This window comes from Pteropus vampyrus, unplaced genomic scaffold (genome assembly GCF_000151845.1).
Source record: "Pteropus vampyrus isolate Shadow unplaced genomic scaffold, Pvam_2.0 Scaffold295, whole genome shotgun sequence".
Taxonomy (NCBI): domain Eukaryota; kingdom Metazoa; phylum Chordata; class Mammalia; order Chiroptera; family Pteropodidae; genus Pteropus; species Pteropus vampyrus.
In genome coordinates this window covers 835,626-852,511 of record NW_011889076.1, presented here as the reverse complement: position 1 = coordinate 852,511, position 16,886 = coordinate 835,626, and the positions used below count along the sequence as shown (strand labels likewise).

At 58.9% G+C, this 16,886-nt stretch overlaps 1 protein-coding gene across 1 annotated transcript in view; it reads right to left on the bottom strand.

Moving 5' to 3' along the window:
* NFATC1 (nuclear factor of activated T cells 1) overlaps positions 1-16,886 on the bottom strand; it is a 102,390-nt gene that overhangs the window by 15,637 nt on the left and 69,867 nt on the right. The window contains exon 9 of the mRNA XM_023521126.1: positions 14,839-15,507. Coding sequence (XP_023376894.1) covers positions 14,839-15,507 — 669 coding nt within the window. The remainder of the gene's footprint in view (positions 1-14,838; positions 15,508-16,886) is intronic.

Below are 16,886 nucleotides of genomic sequence, written 5' to 3'. Positions count from 1 at the left end.
CGGGCTCGGGCGCTGCACTTCGTGTCTGTCTGCTGAACCCCTTTCTCTCCATGGGGCTACGAGGGGTCTGTTTGGAAAATTTAGCTTTAATTCATTCTCTGTTTGCCTAAATTTGGTTTCCAAAGAAGCCTTAAAATACGTCTTCAGAAAGGAGACTGTAGAAATCAAGGTGTTTGCAGACGTTTGTTCACAGCAGACGACCGTTCAGACTGGAAATCAGTGAGACCTGCATGAGCCTCAGGAGATGCTGGGGGCCCGGGCCGCTTCTGCAGCACAAACGCAGAGGCCCAGACGATGGGGAAGGGGTCCCCAAGCACAGTGCAGGAGCTGGGGGTCTGGGGTCCGCACCGCCACTCCATTTTACCGAGGGCTCTGTGAGGCCGGCGAGCCAGGCCGTGGCGGTCCCTTACCTAACTGAAGTGATCGAAATCGCCTCAAAAAATCCACACGTGCCTGGGAAGACCCGGTGAGCGGTCTGTAACCGCGTGTCCCTCTAACCAGCAGTGACGCTGCGGGGACTGAGGGAAACCACGGAGGGGCAGGGTTCCAAGGCCTCGGCTCACCTCCCTGCCACTTGGTGGGTGCGCGGGACGCCGTCTGCTGAGCGAGACACCATCTCCTGCTCGCAGCCGGCTGGCTCCTCCGGGGCCTCGGCCACCCGTGCCAGCCCCCGCTGGAGACTCAGCAAAGGGGACAGCGCGGGAGAGCTCTGGTCACGTGGGGCGCACAGTGGACATCAGCATTGCTACGAGCCACAGGCCAGGAAGCCCATTGTCAACTGGGCCCTGAAATCAGAAACAGGAAGCCGCACGGAGGAGGAGGCGGCGGGCGATTCTGGTCAAAGGCCCCTCCGAAGCCCGGGTCAGCACTGGGCTCCAGGAGCCTCCGAGGGCGCGCAGGGCCGTCCATCACCCACCTTCCCTGTGCAGGCTTCTGCGCAGCTTCATTCCCCGTTATCACGGCAGGAAGCCGCACGTGGGAGGGAAAGCTGGCGTCTGATCCAGTGGAAACCACCGTTTCCATCGCTGGGAGTGACGGGGATTGTGGGGAGACTATCAAACCTCACCTTAATGTGCCGACGCAGATAAGGCGGGGGCGGGGGGCGGGGGGGCTCCGTGAGGGACAGACCCGTGCTGGCAGCTCTCGTCCTCCGGCAGAAACACCCACGCGACGGGCAGGCTGAGAGCACGTTTTGAGCTCTGTCCTTACGTTAAAATGCGTAAGAACAGCCACACGTGGCTCCCCGCCCCCAACACGCACAGCTGTCCTGCGCTGCCTTTGAGTGTGGCCGAGACGCTCCCACCGAGGCCAGAGCAAACAGTCAGGTGACGAGGGACGGCTCGCCCCCAGCCGGCCCGGCGGCCACCACCGCGCTTTGTCACCCGCCACCTCTCCCCCCCGCCGCCCGCCGCGAGGAAATGACTGCTGTGCTGGGAGTCTGGGAACCCCGAAAACATCGCACATCCACAGAAGGAACTGAAGTTCGCGTCTACTGAGCTGCTCAGTTCCATTCTGACTTTTATTACAATGTCAACAAGAGTTTAATTTGTTTTAAAGTTTAGGTTCTTAAATCTGAGTGATATACGGTAGTTTACAGCTCGCTGGCAGGAGCTACCGTGGAAAAAAAGGAAAGTGTGCGCTGCGCCCCCGAGCGCGGCCCTGCGGGGCGGGGAGCCGCGCCAAAAGCAGCAAACACGCGGCCTCCCCGCCCGGGACACGGCGGCCGCCACGTGACTCGACATGTCCCTCCCGGCCAATCTCGTCTGGGGCCGTCATCGACAGGAAACGGCCGAAAATGTAATTTCTCGCGCTAACCACTCGCAGATGCTGGCCGGGCTGCCGGCGGAGCGACTGTCCTATCCGGGCCCCTTCCTAAAACCCAACGAGGGCAAACGCTGGGCCAGCGTTTTGGGGTGGCAGGGTGGCAGGGAGCCAGCCTTCTGGGACAGCGCGGCGTGTCCCTCCCGCAGCACCGAGCCACGCGGGCCGCGCCGAGCACGAGGCGACGCCGCACGGGGCCGCTCGGGCCTCAGACGCCAGCGTCAGGCAACCCAGCTTCTGCTGGCCGAAGCTCAGCCCTGTGAAAATCATCGGCGGGACACGCAGGACGAATGCGCAAACCGACCCCCTCCTGGGCAGACAGGACGGAGGCGGCCGTGGCACGGGGAGGCTGCCCCCGTGGGGGCCACCCGCCCAGCTGCCCGGGGTCCCTGACGGCTGCGAAGCCAGACAGCGTCTCAGTGCAGTTTTCCCCTCTCCCTCCCGCCACGGGCTGGACAGGAGCCAGGGCCTGGGGTAAATCACAGACGTTTCTCAGTGCTGCTGAGGGCTCTGCGCTCCTGCCGGCTCCCAGAGCCCTTCCTGCCGTATCTAAAACAACAGCAGCTGTGCGGGGCTGATAGGGCCGCCCCGGCAGGCCTTCGCCCCGGGCGGGGGAGAGGATGGGCTGGGGGTTGATAACGGCCCGGCCCACAGCGATGACCGCATCCTGCACTGTCCGCTGGGCTCTGGGAGCCGGGCTGTGCCTCGGGAGGGAGGGCCTGGCTGACTTGGCCTATTGTCCCGAGTATCAGGCTTTGATTAGCTGGGGTCCCTGGGCCTGATAAGGGCGGATGTTTTAGGAGGGGGCCAGGCTCGCTTTGTTCTTTATTGCGTGTGAGTGCCCACGTTACAATCTGGAAGGAAGGAAGAAACTGGGTTCAAACTTCAAGCTGAAAAAGGTGAATTCCGTGTGCCCAACCTACACTAAGGTGACAGAGAGCCCCCGCTGCCACAGTCCGAGGACGGACAGCCGCAGCCGGGCAAGGTCACGCCACGCTGTCCATGCTTCCAAAGGTGACCCTTGACTTAGCTGAACGGCGAGTCCGGGGAGGCACGTCTTTACTCTCGAGGAGGACTTCCGTCACAGCACGGCACCCGTGTCCCATAAGAACAGGATCAGGACTTTCCCCTGACACTGCTGAAGGGAGCGGTCCGAGGGCTGGACCCGTGTCCCACACCCGGGGAGCGGGCACGTGCCCCGGGCGCCGTTTCCTAAGCTCTGTTTCTCCGCGGGCGGGGGGCACGCTGGGGGCGCACTGAGCACGCGGCGCGCCGGACCCGACCCCAGCCCTCTGTGGGGCGACGGTCAGCGGCGCGGGAGACGTGGGCCCAGCCCCTGCCGGAAGGACGCCGGCAGGCCCGCCTTCCCCGGCTTCTGCACAGAACAGCGCCCCGCACCCCGCGCCCTTTCTGTCCGGCTCCTCGGCTTGTGTAACGTTTTCCAGGTGCGTCCGTGTCCTGGCGTGAATTAGTGTGTCGTTTCCTCTTGTGGCCGAACGGTGCTGCACGGCATGGAGCGATCACGGCCTCCCACCCGCTCAGCTGCCGCTGGAGCGTCTGTGCTGCGGCCATGTGGGCGTGTGTGCTCATTCCTCCGGGGTGGACACCGGAGCTGGCACCGATGGGGCCAACAGCAAGCTCTCTCGGCTTTGAAGAAATCGCCGAAGTGGCTGTACCGTGTCCCACCTCACCAGTAACGTGTGAGGGTTCTCATTTCTCCACATCCTCTCCGAAGTTCGCTATTGTCCCCTAGTATTATCGCCACTGTGACGAGTCTGGAACGTGGCCTCATTTGCACTGGCAGGTCCCTTGCATTCCCGGTGGCTAACAACGTCGAGGATGTTCATGTGCCAACCAGCCATTCCTACTTCTTCCGAGGAGAAACGTCGAAGCCTTTCACCCGGTTTTTGGCTGGGCTGTCTGTCTCGTTATCGTTGACACACGACATTCTCTGCGTATTCTGGGTACGGGCCCTGCATCAGATACGTGTCTTGCAAGTACATTCCTCTGGTCTGTGGCTCGTTTTTTGGTTTTCCTAATGGTATTTTTTGAAGAACAACAATGTTGAATTCTGATTCTAACGTCAATTTTTAAATTTTTATGGACTGTTTCTGATGTCATACCTAAAAAAAAATCTTTGCCCAATCCGAGGTTTTCAGGATGTTCTCATATGTCATCTCCTGTTTTATTGTTTTAGCTCTTACATTTAATGCCGTGATCGAGTTGAGTTAATTTTCTGTGTATGGTGTGAGGTAAGGGTCTAAGTTCATTTATTTGCATGTAGATAGCCAGCTGTTCCTGCACCCTTTGTTGGAAAGGCCATCCTTTGCCCCAATTAAATGGCTTGGCATTTTGCTAAGATCGATTTGCCGTGAAGATGAGGGTTTATTTCTGGACTCTCAGTTCTGCTCCACTGACCTGTATATTACGTCACTACTACGCCGTCTTGATTATTGCAGCTTTGTACTAAGTTTTGAAATCGAGAAGCGCGAGTCTCTGAACTTTGTTTTTCGTTTTGCTTATTCTGGGTCTTTGAAATTCCATGTAAATCTTAGGGTCGTTTTGTCAGTTTTGGGGGAAAAAATCTGCTGGAATTTTGGTAGAGATCGCGTTGACTCTGTAGATCAGGTCCAGTGTGGTCAGAATTAGCCAGGCTGTTTGGTGTGCGGGCAGGGAGCCCGTCCACGAGAACGTTCCGTCTGCACGCGCTTTGCGGGGAGCCCCCCTCCTCCACGGCTCTGGGGCCGGCCGGGGGACAGTACTGCCGAATGGTTTTACGTCCTTGATGACTTTCTGTCTAGTGTCTTGTTCTGCCCATTACCGAGAGTGGAATATTGACGACTACAGCTGTCACTTTTTAATTCTTTCGATTTATCCTTTCCGTTCCGTTTTTGTTTTGTGTATTATGGGGCTCTGTTGTTAGGTGCAAATATAATGGTTAAATCTTCCTGCTCGACTTATGTTGCACTCATTATAAAATGTCCCCTTGTCTCTAGCAACGTGTTTTTGGTCCCGAATCTATTTTATCTGATGTTAGTAAAGCCACTCCAGATCTCCTTCGGTCAGTGTTTGCAACGATGCATCTTTTCTGTCCTTTTACTCTCAGCCTATTTGTGCTTTTGAACCTAAAGCTTGTCTTTTGCAGACGGCACGTAGTTGGGTTGTGTGGGTTCCCACGCCCCCGCCCAGTCTAGTCTCACAGGCTCCACCCTTTCACTGGTGTGTTTAGTTCATTTACATTGAACGAGATTTGACTGGTAGGGTTTACATTCCCATTTCACTGTTTGTTTTCCACATGACTTGTGGTTTTGTTTTTTTTTGTTTATTGTGGTGGTTGTTCCTATGATCTTTCATTAACACCTTCTTTTGTGTTAAATATGTATTTTCTAGAGTATCTTTTAAGTGCCTCTTGGTCTTATTTACTATGTATATTTTTAAGTTATTTTCTTAGTGGTTTCTCTAGAGATTATAATATGCATTTTAACTTTAAACAATTTTGACGAATAGTAACATTTCTAATAATACACAGAAATTTTATTCTGATATAGCTTCTTTCTCTACCCCTTCCTTTGTGCGACTGTCATACAAGTGACACATTTACATATTATAAGCCCATCAGCACAGTTTAACAATTATTGTCTTATGTATTTTCTTTTAAATCAGTTAGGAGAAGAAAGGTTTCAAAACATGCTATGCTCTTTTTCACTGACCTACGTAATTCCTTTACCGGAGCTTTCTATTTCTTCACGTGGACCTGAGTTGCCCTCAGCCTGGAGGACTTCCTTCCTCTCCCTCGTAGGTCGGGTCAGCCGGCAACAGGTTCCCGCCATCTTTGTGTTTCTGGGGATGGCGCTGCCCCTTTATCTTGAAGTCCAGTTTTGCTAATTCCTGGAGAACTGTTTTACTTCCGGCATTTTGAACACACTGTCCCTCTGCTCTCTGGCCTCTGTGGCTGCTCAGAAAGAAGTCGGCTGTCTTACCGAGGCTTCTTCCGGCTTTTAGGCTTGTCTCATTTTCTTTGACTTTTGACAGTTTGGTTGTGACATGTCTAGGTGTGAATCTTTGCCTTTACCCTACTTGGAATGTGTTGACCTTTTTGGATGTGTGAGTTTTTCATCTAACTGGAGAGACGCTGGCCATTATTTCTTCAAATATTCTTCCTGCCCGTTTCTCTCTCCTCTCTTCCCGGATCCCCACCGTGCGTGTCTGGGTGCTTTATGATGCCCCCATGTTCGTTTCTCCTCACTTCTCTTTCTTCCTGTTACTCAGACTGGATAGTCTACTGATCTTCCTGCAAGTCGTTGATTCTTTTTCTTTGCCAGCTCTGATCTCTTGTTCGCCCCTCTAATGATTTTTTTTTTTTTTTCCATTTCAGTTACTGTTACTTTTCAACTCTAGAATTTCTACCTGGCTCTTATTTAAAAAATTTATTTCTATCTCATTATTGAAATTCTCTATTTGATGAGACATAGCTGCCATACTTCCCTTTAATTCTTTAAACATAGTTTTCTCTAGTCTTCGAGCATGTTTGTAGAAGCCTATGGGAGCCTTCGCTGCTAAGCCTAACACCGGAGCCCTCTTGAGATATTGTCTGTTGCCTGTGGGTTGGTTTTTATCCCCATGTATGGGACATATTTTGTTTCTCTGCACATCTCATAATTTTTTGGTTGAAAATGGACATGACAGAAAGCGTATAATAGCAGAAGCAGCACCCGCACCATGATTTGCTGTTATCATGGGCTCTTTTTTTCTCCCTGTTGCTGCTTATTTGATTAGTGACTCTCCTGGACTAATTCTAAAGATTCTGTATTCTCCACAGTGTGTGGCCACTAAGTTCTCTGTCCCACTTTAAAAAAATTTCTTGTTTTTATTGTTAAGCCTGGCTTCCTAGGGGTCTCAGGTTAGCATGGTTTAATAGTCAGTCAACTATCAGCTGGGAGGTTGCTTTATGTGCCTGGAGCCATTAAGTCTTCCACCTTTTGTCAAGGAGGTCTGTGTGTTGCAGGCAATTCACAAGCCAGCCTTGGCTTTCACTTTTGCTCGTGCAGGGTCTCAAGGTCAGCCAGAGGTGCGTGACTGGGGCCCGCTCTTTCCACAGGCGTTTCCTGAGTGTGTGCACACGTGTAGTCTTCTGGGTTCCCAGGAGCTCATCACCTGTGGTCATCCAGTCTGTCTAGTCCCTGCTGACCCACCAGAGACCACAGTGCCCGGCGAGGAGCGCGATTTCAGGGAGCTTCACGACCAGTCACGATACTGACTGTCCGGGGTCGGGGCGTTCAACGGAGCCCACAACGAGGCCGCTGGCTTTTCACACTAGGCTCCGTGGAGCTGGAGGGGGACAGGAGTACCCCAGGTCAAAACACCACAGATCCCGCCGTTCCCACCGGTGTCCAGTTTTTCGTGAATAAATGTTTTTCATTTGTTCTGCCTCTTTAATTTCCAGATTCTAAAGTCATTGGTTTGATAGTTTTGTCAGTATTTTTATTGCTTTTAGGGGGACTGATTCGCCGAGGTTTTCTCTCCATCATTCTGGAAGTCCCACCTGTCTTCCTGTCCTTCCTGAGCTACCAAAACATGCCTCAGTTAACAACCAGGAACTCTCTGATGAAGAAAAAACATACACTACATTCCTCTTAGCTTCCAAGGCCAAATAATACTTGAAAGCTAGACTTTTGACCAGGAAACTTTGCACGTCATATCTCTAGTAGGGAAAAAATATTCAATAATGTAGCCTGACCTTGGTAGAGACTGTTGAAATCAGAGCTGGCAGATCACAGCAATGGCCCTGGTTCTGTCACCCGTTAGCTCGGATCTCGAGCAGGTCGAGTGACATTTCTCTTGAGCCTCAGTTTCCTCTTGTCAGGTGGGGGCGACGTTGGCAGTTTTGCCCCGAACGATTGTGCTAAGGTCGAATGTGCAAGCTGAGAGAAACGTGTGACAAGCCCCCGTGGAAGCGGAGGCCACGCCTCCGGCACTAACTGCTGCTCCTGCCGAGGGCTTTTCTGTTTGCTGGCCACGACGTGTCCTGTTGGACCAGGAACAGCCTTTTCAGCTCTGAGAGAGAAGACAATTAAGACAATTGCAATTGTCCGTGTTCTTCTCTGCCTGGACTTGATGGAGTCTGTGAGCCAGTTGTTCATCGTTCCTTAGGAACCCATATGCGAGAATCTGCTGTTGCATCAGGCAGATCACTTAGAAGTGGCGGTGCCCGGCTGGCTCTCTGCCCGGAGCTCCCGGGGCACGGAGCCAAGTGCCTGGCTGGAGTTACAGGCCCTGGCTGCTCTTAGGAAAACAGTCGTCCGACAGATGTAGACAGAGGCCTCCCCTGCCCAGGTTACCACTGTCTCCAAAGAGACGCCAAGCCCTGACAGCCTATCAGCACCTGGGCTTTGTGGATGTGGCCACTACGCTCTTAAATACCTCGCTTTATGGCCTCACGCTCTGGTGACACAGCACAGTGGTATGCTACTTGCTGGCGCACAGATACGCAAGTGTCTGTAAAGAGAACTCATTCTTAAGTAAGAAAACTCTTTGAAACGTACGAGCACCAGAGAAAGAGCACACGCAACCCACAGCCGACGCTGCGTGCTAATCAGCAACGAGGATGACGCCGGGGCAGGACGTCCGCACGGCCAGGACGCAGCCCAGAGCATCGGCACCAGGGCAGCCGCACCGCGGCCACGAGGCGCTCGCTCGCCCGCAGTTCACGGCCGCTCAGGGCTCGCCTGTGACCAAGGACAGCACGTCTCCCACGTGCCCCACGGTGCCCACGCACAGTCACATCTGCACATCAGCTCTCGCTCCCCCTGCTTCTTGGCGACAGTGTTTTGGGCACTCCATGGCTCTAAACGTGCGGATCGGTCAAGCCCCAGAGACCCCGCCCCTTCGCTTTCTGCTCCGCCCCTATTTCTTTCCCTCAAATTAATAATGTCCGTCTGAAGGAGGAAAGAGGCGAGGACCTATTGTTAAGGGGGAAAGGCGGAAGGTGGATGTTAGCGCCCCCCCGCCAGGCGTGCAGAACTGTCTCTGTGGAATGGGGCCTCGGTCAGCGTGGTGTGGGCCCAGGGCCGGGGGTCCGCGCTCACAGTCCTGTCTACACCGGGCCGCTGAGGAAGTGCCCAGAACTCACAGCCGCCCCGGCTGCGGCCTCGTGCAGAGCCCAGGTGCGTCCAGGACAGGCCCTGAGGACCTGCTTCGCGGGGGTTCACCCCACGCAGCCCAGGTCGCCTCAGCGCGAGATTGCTGTGACACAGACCCTTTCAGTCAGCGTCGGCCGGAGGGCCTCAGACCTGGGCGCGCGCCAGGTTCGTAAAACTTTCCATGAGGAAAGCCTTTTGTTGTCTCCCCAGCTTAAGCTCAGGAAAGGGGGCGGGGGGTGGGGGGACGGGGCCCAGACTCGGGGCAGACGCGGTCCTGGCCGCCGGGCCACCTGCTTGTTGCTTTAATGACATCTAGGCTTCAGGACACCCGAGAGCTCCTGGGGGGGCCTGAAAGGGCCGATTGTGGCGGAGGCGCGGGGCGGTCGCGGTGACCACAGGGCGGGTGCAGAGCAGACGAGCCAAGGCCTTGGGAGCCGGAGCTCAGGCCCCATGCTAGCAGAACAGTCGCTGTGCTGGTGCGAGGCCCCACACGCACGCCGGAGCACAGTGCGTGCTTCAGAACTGTCCAGGACACGCTCCCAGCAAAGCATATAAACAGGAGCGTGTCGGTGACACACGCAATTATGTGTGCGCATGCGTGTGCATGTGCGTGGGGCTGGGCCGCCCACAGGGACAACTGTCCCTTGGAGGAGGATGGGGTCGCCGGCCGGCTCTCCACAGTGGCACTTCGCAGAAATTCCAGCAGAGAAATTGGCTCAGCAACAGCTTTTGTGACATAGTTTAAAGATCATTTAAAATGATGTGTGATCGGTAGCACTGTCCTTCAAGTCATGTGCTCTTGTGGCTCTACCCGGCCTGAGAAGTCAGCGTCAGTAGCCCAAGTCTTACGAATACCGCTGAACCAAGAATAAATCATAATTGAGATTTATTTGTGGGCCAAGTACCCTCGAAACAAAACCTGAGAGCAGAAGCAACTGGAAAACAAAGAAACCCGAAACCACGTGGGGCTCCCTTTGCGGCGAGCTCTCTTGCCTTAAATTCTCCTGAGATGAACAGAAATTTGGAGGGTTAAGCTGAGGCCCTGTTAGAGTGTAGTCGATCCCTAAATAATGCAAACGACGACCATTTCTGTCCCCCAAACGCCCCCGGCTTTCTGGAGCTGCTCCTAATACTCTATAGGAATTGCCTCCTTCACTCCACACGCCTAGAAAGCAAAACGAACGTCAGAGCAGTGCGCTCGTGAACAAGGCTCCTAAACCCGACGTAGGCCGGCATCGTCAGCATCACCGCCGAGTGCAGACCCCACACCGCCCTGCTGACCCTTGGGTGGCTGTGGCAAGCGCTCCAGGAAACAGTCTGTGTGTCGAAGGCCGAGGCCAGGTTATCCGTCACCTGGGGAGCGAACCGCCCCGCACTCCACTGTCACTGCATCCCTGTAAGTGACGTGTTATAAACTGCAACACGCTCTGTGCTGGCTTCTCCCACCGGGAGGACGGTGAGGGTCCGAGAGGCCTCACCACGGCACGAGGGACACACTGGAGGAGCAGCAGGTCGGCAGCCTGCATGGAGCGTGGACCCAGCCGCGGTCAGGATGAGCGGCGCCCGCACCCCCTGGGAAGGGTCCGGCCCGCCCCCCGCTGTGGTGGCAGGATGGGCCCTCCGATGAGCCCACCAACCTCCCACCTCCTGCGTAATCAGCGGGGAGTAAGTGTCTGCTCCCTGACGCGAGGCCTCTTGTAGTTAAAGGCGTGGACTTTTCCGTGTTTTGCTCTTGGGTCCTTTTCTGTTTGGCGCGCCCTCCCGGGGTGGGCTGCAAACTCAAACCCAGGTGTGCAGGGGCGACAGGCCAGACGCCTCACCGTGCCACAGCTGCCATGTCTGAGCAGTGACACTGCAGAGGCTGGGGTTCCACGGTGCCCCCGTTCCTTAGGAGACACGGTGAAACCCAAAAAGACGCACACTGAACCGAGCGACTCTACGCTCACCCTAATCAAAGCGAAGCAGGAGTGGAAGGGAACCGGGTCGAGCAGCCGCACCGCCGTAAGGTGCTGCAGCGCCACAGGTTAAGCAGCCAGAGGCGCCTGAAGTCCGTGGGCAGGTGACGTGCAGGCCTGGGTCAGTGCACACGCATCCTGGCACGGGCAGCCTTGCTGCCCCATCCCCTCCCCCTCCCGCCCGAGACGGGGCGCGTGCGGGGCTGTGCTCCCAACACACTGGGCCCAGGGTGCTGTACCACAACATTCTCTGGAGCCTTCCTGCCCCAGAACTTGTGGGCATTTTGACATTGACCTTGTTGGACAAATTAATTTTCAGAAACTTCACCACTTAGAGCATAAAGTGGGGACAGCAAAGCATCAGACTACTGGTGCTGGCTTGTTACCCAGGCTTTACAGAGCATCCGAGCTAAGCTCTTAGCCACCCTCACCCTCTCCCACTTTCCCCGTCGAGGGGCCACGGATGCACACTGCCCCCTGAGGCCCTCCAAGTTCGGGGCGGGAAGCCAGGGGCCGCGGTTCCTATGCCCAGACCGTGGCCTGGACTCTGCCTTCAGCAGCCCTGGCTGACCTACGTGGATGGAGGTGCTGCTTGTACGGGATGGGGGTCAGGGGCCCCAGCACCAAGTCTGGAGCAAAGATCCAGCCTTGAGACCCTCCAGGAGCCCCGACATCTCTGCAGACGGCTCGCCCAACTTCCCCCCTGCTGCACAGCTATGAGCATCCCGAGACTTCCGGGAAGAGCCAGGCCCGTCCTACGTTCCAAACGCCTGTGGGCTCAGGGAGCTGTTGGTCACTCATGCAGTGACAAACGTCCCGTCCGCTTTCCTGACTGGGTCGGGATGAAGTTTGGCTCTGCTGCCAGACAGAAGCCCCACAGCCTGCGTGGTCAGGGGCCACTCCCCGGGCAGGTCACTGGGCCTGCGTATGGGGACCACTCTAGTCCCTTCTTGGCTGGGAGCCGCACGGAGGGACGCCTGAGCTGTGTGGGGCTGCAGCTCAGACACATGGCACGTGTACCCCGCAGGCGCCCCAACTTTGGGGGCGTGTCCCCTCTGGGATGCTCATTCTAGGGGTGGGGTGCTGGCAGAACTTGGTCTGCCATCCCCATCCGCTGCCAGCTCTGGGAGGAGCAGGGGACATCCCCGTGGGGGTAGATCAGGGTGTCTGCTGCGAGGGCCCAGAGCTGGCAAGCAGTCTCCAGCTGCTCGGGGCTTTGCCTGCTCCCCGCTGTGGTTCTGGGGACCAGCAATGCAGCGTCACATGGGGGGAGGAAACGTGCAAATGATATCAGTGCGTTTACTGCTTTCTAGGGCGGCCTTGGGCACGGCGGCCTTGACCATGATCCTAGTCCTGACCCCGAGAAATGAGCATCGCTTCGCTCTCACGGCCTGAAACCGCAAGGCTTTGTGTGCGACTGACCTGGGACTGTGGCCACTCGGTGGGGACGAGGCCCAGGGACGGGGGCAGGAGGAACCTACTGTGCACGGGCGGCTGGGCTGGGCAGGACCACGGCACGGCCTGGAGACCGTGGACAGACAGCTGCCCACGGGGCGGGTGCAGCCCGGCCGGGGCTGGGGAACCCCCGGGAGGCTTGGCGTGATCGGATCAGCACCAGGGGACAGAGCTGCAGTCATGGGGAGGGGAGGGGAGTATGTGGGGGTCAGAGAAGACGCCCGCAGAGCGCGACCTTGCACTGCAGGTGAGAGCCGGGCCCGGAGCAGAGAGCGCAGGTGTCTTGGAGGTGGTTTGAGGCAGGGCCTCCGGGAGTCCCCGAGGGGAGGGGAGGGAGCTGCCTCACGGTGAGGAGTCTGAGCCGGCTCTTCAGTCACCACTGGGCTGACAGTGACAGGGACATGTGCAGCCTGCTCCGTAAGCTGGGACGGTGTGCTCAGCAGGCGGGTGGATGCCCCCCGCCAGGGCTGAGGGTCTCGGCCAGGACCCCCTTTCCCAGCTTTGACCTCACCGCCGAGTCCAGAGGGCCCAGAGACCCGCCAGGGTTGGGCACCCCGCAGCCGCATTCCAGCACCCCCACGGGGCACTGAGTCCACCAGAGGCAGGCCACTGCCCGGACCCGGGCACCTCAGGGTGGCTCGCCACCCAGCCCGACGAGGCCACACTCGGCCACGGGAGGCGCCAGGGCAGCTCAGAACAGGCAGGGCACTGCCCAGCTGTCGGCCCTCGGCTGGGCGGTGGAGGCTCGGGAAGGACTGGAGCGCGTGGGCCCCATTGCTCTCTCCCTGCCGACGGGCAGGGGACCGGGCTGCAGGGCTGTGTCCAGCCTCGGCTGGACACTGGGCGGAGGGCAGGACCCACTGGTACTCTGTTGACCTGGCCGTGGTCAGGGCCCTACGTGTGCTCGGGGGCAGGTTAGATGGACATGACTCTGGACTGGACTGTCCACGTGAGCCTGGCCCCCGGGCCCTAACGACCCCCTTCAGGCTGCTGAGGGCAGCTGTGGGCCTGGGGGCTGGGGAGACTCGCCAGCTTTGGGGCACTGTGCCCCTGAGCACAGAAGGAAGGTGAGACCTTCCTCAGTGCAGGGCAGAGGCCGTAGAGCCGGAGACTCACGAGATGGACTGCGGGGGGCTCGGAGCCGTGAGCAGAAGTGTCCCACCAAGGAGACGGGTCTGTGGCCTGGGGCACAGCGCCCTCCCAGCCTGCGGGGCTGCTGGGGGCTGGCACTGCAGGACTTCAGTCCCTGAGGCTGTTCCCAGGCCGGCCCCACCGCTCCCGCATGGGACGGGGCCAGCAGAGTCACGCCCCCGCACGGGGCCAGCAGCTGCAGGAGCTGGTACTCTTCCGAACGAAAGGCCCGCTGGGAAGTGCATGGGACTCGCTCACGGAGAAGCCCGGCATTCACTGAGACTGCGGGGCATGGCCTACGACCTTGACTGGCTTTCAGGGAAAACGGCTAACGGCTTTGAGGCCTCAACCTGGAGGCTGGGGAGGCCGAGGACCATGTTCCTGGGGAGACCAGGCTGGTGTGACCGGGGAGGCCCTGGTTTTCGGCTCCTGAGTACAGCAGCTGGGGAGGCAGTGGGCAGCTGGCCCCAGCATCAGCTGGCACCAGTCTGTGTAACGACATAGGCCTGGGGACGGGAGGCCTGGCTCCCACACAGTTGGCCCACAAGCCGGCCACTCCACGACCCAGCTGCGGTCAAGGTGGCCCAGGTCAGGCCAGGACCTCCTGCTTCCACTCAGCTGGAGCCGTGCTGGTCCCCAAAGAGTGACCGCAACACACACGCTCAGGAGGGTGGCGTCCTCTGCCCCCACCGTCCAGGAGGACCCTGGGCTCAGGTTTCATGGCTGTCAGCCTACGGCAGGCGTCCCACCTCCTCGGCCACCCCGAACACGCACATTTGGTGGCGTGTCTGCCCAGAGCGCGCCCGCGTGCTGGGCCAGGAGCCGCCCTGCTCCCTGCTGACCGTCCATCAAGCTCCCGACAAGACCACCGCCGCCCTCTTCCGAACGAAAGGCCCGCTGGGAAGTGCATGGGACTCGCTCACGGAGAAGCCCGGACTCTGATGGAGCCACGCTGGGCAGAACGTCCGTCACCGTTCGCTACGCCTGCTCAGGCCCCGAGGGGCTTGCCCTGTGCCCGGCTCCCGGCGCCTCTCCTGACGGGGCTGCCAGGCAGTGCTGGGTGTGGCTCGGCCCGCCAGTCCGCGCATGTTGAGGTTGTGGGCCGTGTCGCCGGGACAGTGTTCCCTGAGGGTCTGCGGCGGCCACAGTGACGAAGCAGAGCTACGCGACCTGGGCCGGGCCCTGCCCCCCGTGCGGTGCCACCAACAGCGGCAGAGATGTCTGGCGCAGACACCGCGGGCACCCTGCTCCGCCACGCCCGGTGGCCAGCCGCGTACCCCTCCTCCGCACACTCGGCTCGGCGCCAGGCCGAGCGCCCCCCGGCTGCGGGCACTTACCGTCGTCCAGGTACAGCTGGTCCAAGTCTTGAGGCTCTCGCTTGACCGATACGGGAGTGGGGGCCAGACTATGATTACTGTCCTCACGCACCTCGGGCAGCGGCAGAGGCCGGGTGGCTGCAGACGCTTTTTCCAGAACCTTCGGCAGCTGGTGCTGCAGGTGGCCCATCCCGGATGGGCGGGCTGGGCTGCAGGACTGCAAACAGGTTGGCTCTTGGGCACCGGGCAGCAGTGGAGAGGAGGGGCTGTTGGCACAGAGCGCTGGCTGGTGACCCGGGGAACAGCTGCTGCTCAGCTGTGGACTCACCTGTGGCTGCTGGGGGGAGCCTGGGTGCACGCCCATGGGTCTCGGCGCCTCCTGCCCCAAGAGGGCCCCTCCGGCTGGCCGCTGAAGTCTGAGGGGGTCGTGGCCCGGGTTGGCCATGCCCTTGCTGTAGGGGGCAGAAGAGAGGTCGTGGAGCTTCGGGCTGGCGCTGGGCGGCGGCGACATCATGGTGCTCCTCTGTGGACAGGGCGGGAAGCCGGCCACGAGGCAGGCTCCCGGGTCGGGCGGCATGGCGAGCTGCTGGCTGTAGCACGGCTTCGGGAGTGGGCTTAGGCCCTGGCTTGCTGGTCCACAGGTCAGGGCCGGCTCGTAGTCATCAGTGGGTTCTGTCTTGATGATTGGAACTGTGAGAAGGAAAGGAAGTTAGATAAACACAGGCCGCACACGGGTGCGAGGGGGCGGGCAGTGGCCAGGACACCCTCCGAAAACAAGCAGCGTCTCGACTGAGCCCCCGTGTCTCCTGCCGGGTTCTCCCACCCAATTAAAAAAGAGGGCGTGAGTCATCGGCTCCGGAGAGCTGCAGCTGGTTCTAATACTGAGAGCACTATTTTCCTTGGAAGCTCCCCCAGCACTAATGTGCTATAAAAATCCATTTGCACAAGCAGCAGAAGCCCTGGACCCGAGGGCCCGCGGATCTGTAGCAATCAAAGCGAATGTGTTAACTTGGACGCAGAACCGTGTCTTCGCTGCTACCGACGCCCTCTGATAAGCGCCTGCGCATCTGGCGCTAGCTCACAGCGGCCGCGTTGAGGAGTCAGTGGAGACCCAGCGGAAGGGAGGCTGGCCGTCTGCGAGAAGAGGAGCCTTCAGCCCCCAGAAATGGAAACTGCCTTCTCGGGCAGCAAAATCGCCACCTCCCTTCCCGCCCGGCGGTTTCCGGTCCTAAACGGAGAGCGTGTGGAAGCCACGGCCAGCCGCCAGGCCACGCTGGCTGCCGAGGGCGGGCTCCGAGCTGCTCCCAGACCGTCCCCTGCCCACCCCTGCAGGGAGCTGACGGTGCGGACGGAGCAGCGGGAGCAGGGACGCTGGACGCGAGGCGGGTGGGGAGCTCTCCCCAGGCCCGGCCGGACCGGGTGCCTTGGTTCCCACGGGGAGTGAGGGGAGGTCGGGTGGGCGTCCTGTGTGGGGGTTCCGCCGGGTGCCGCCCCCGCCCTCTCTTCCTGTGGGTCCACGTTGTCGTGGGTTTCATGCCTCCTACACCCGTTTACAAAGACACACCTCGACGGCCATTGTTCTGAGTGACTAAAATTCACAGCAGATGCGGTGCTGCTTCAAACGAATGAGCTGTCACCAAACCGTCCGAATCACATTTTCGCCTCCTTCTGTGTGCTGGCAGGCGGCTGCCGGCGGGGCAGTCCTGGCGAGGGAAGGCCCCTCAGTCACAGCCTTCGCCAGAGTGCGGCCCAGCGCAGACGTGCCGGCCACGACCCGCCCGGCCCCTCCCCGGGTCAGTAAAAGCATGTCTGCGTTTTGCGAGGAGGTGTTTGAGGACAGTCTTAGCAGCAGGCTGCTCGTCCGCTCCCCACGGGGCGGCGTCCACGGGCCCCAGTGCCAGAGAATGCAGGCTCTCCCTGACACAGGCGCCACGTGGCCACCTGCGTGTCCCTCGTTCTGCCTGGCCGTGCCCTGGGACGAGCGTCCTGCTTGCTGGCCCAGGCTTGTCTCTCGCCCGAAGGCGGCACTCAGACCAAATGGCGAAGACCGCTCCGGGCACGAAGGCCGG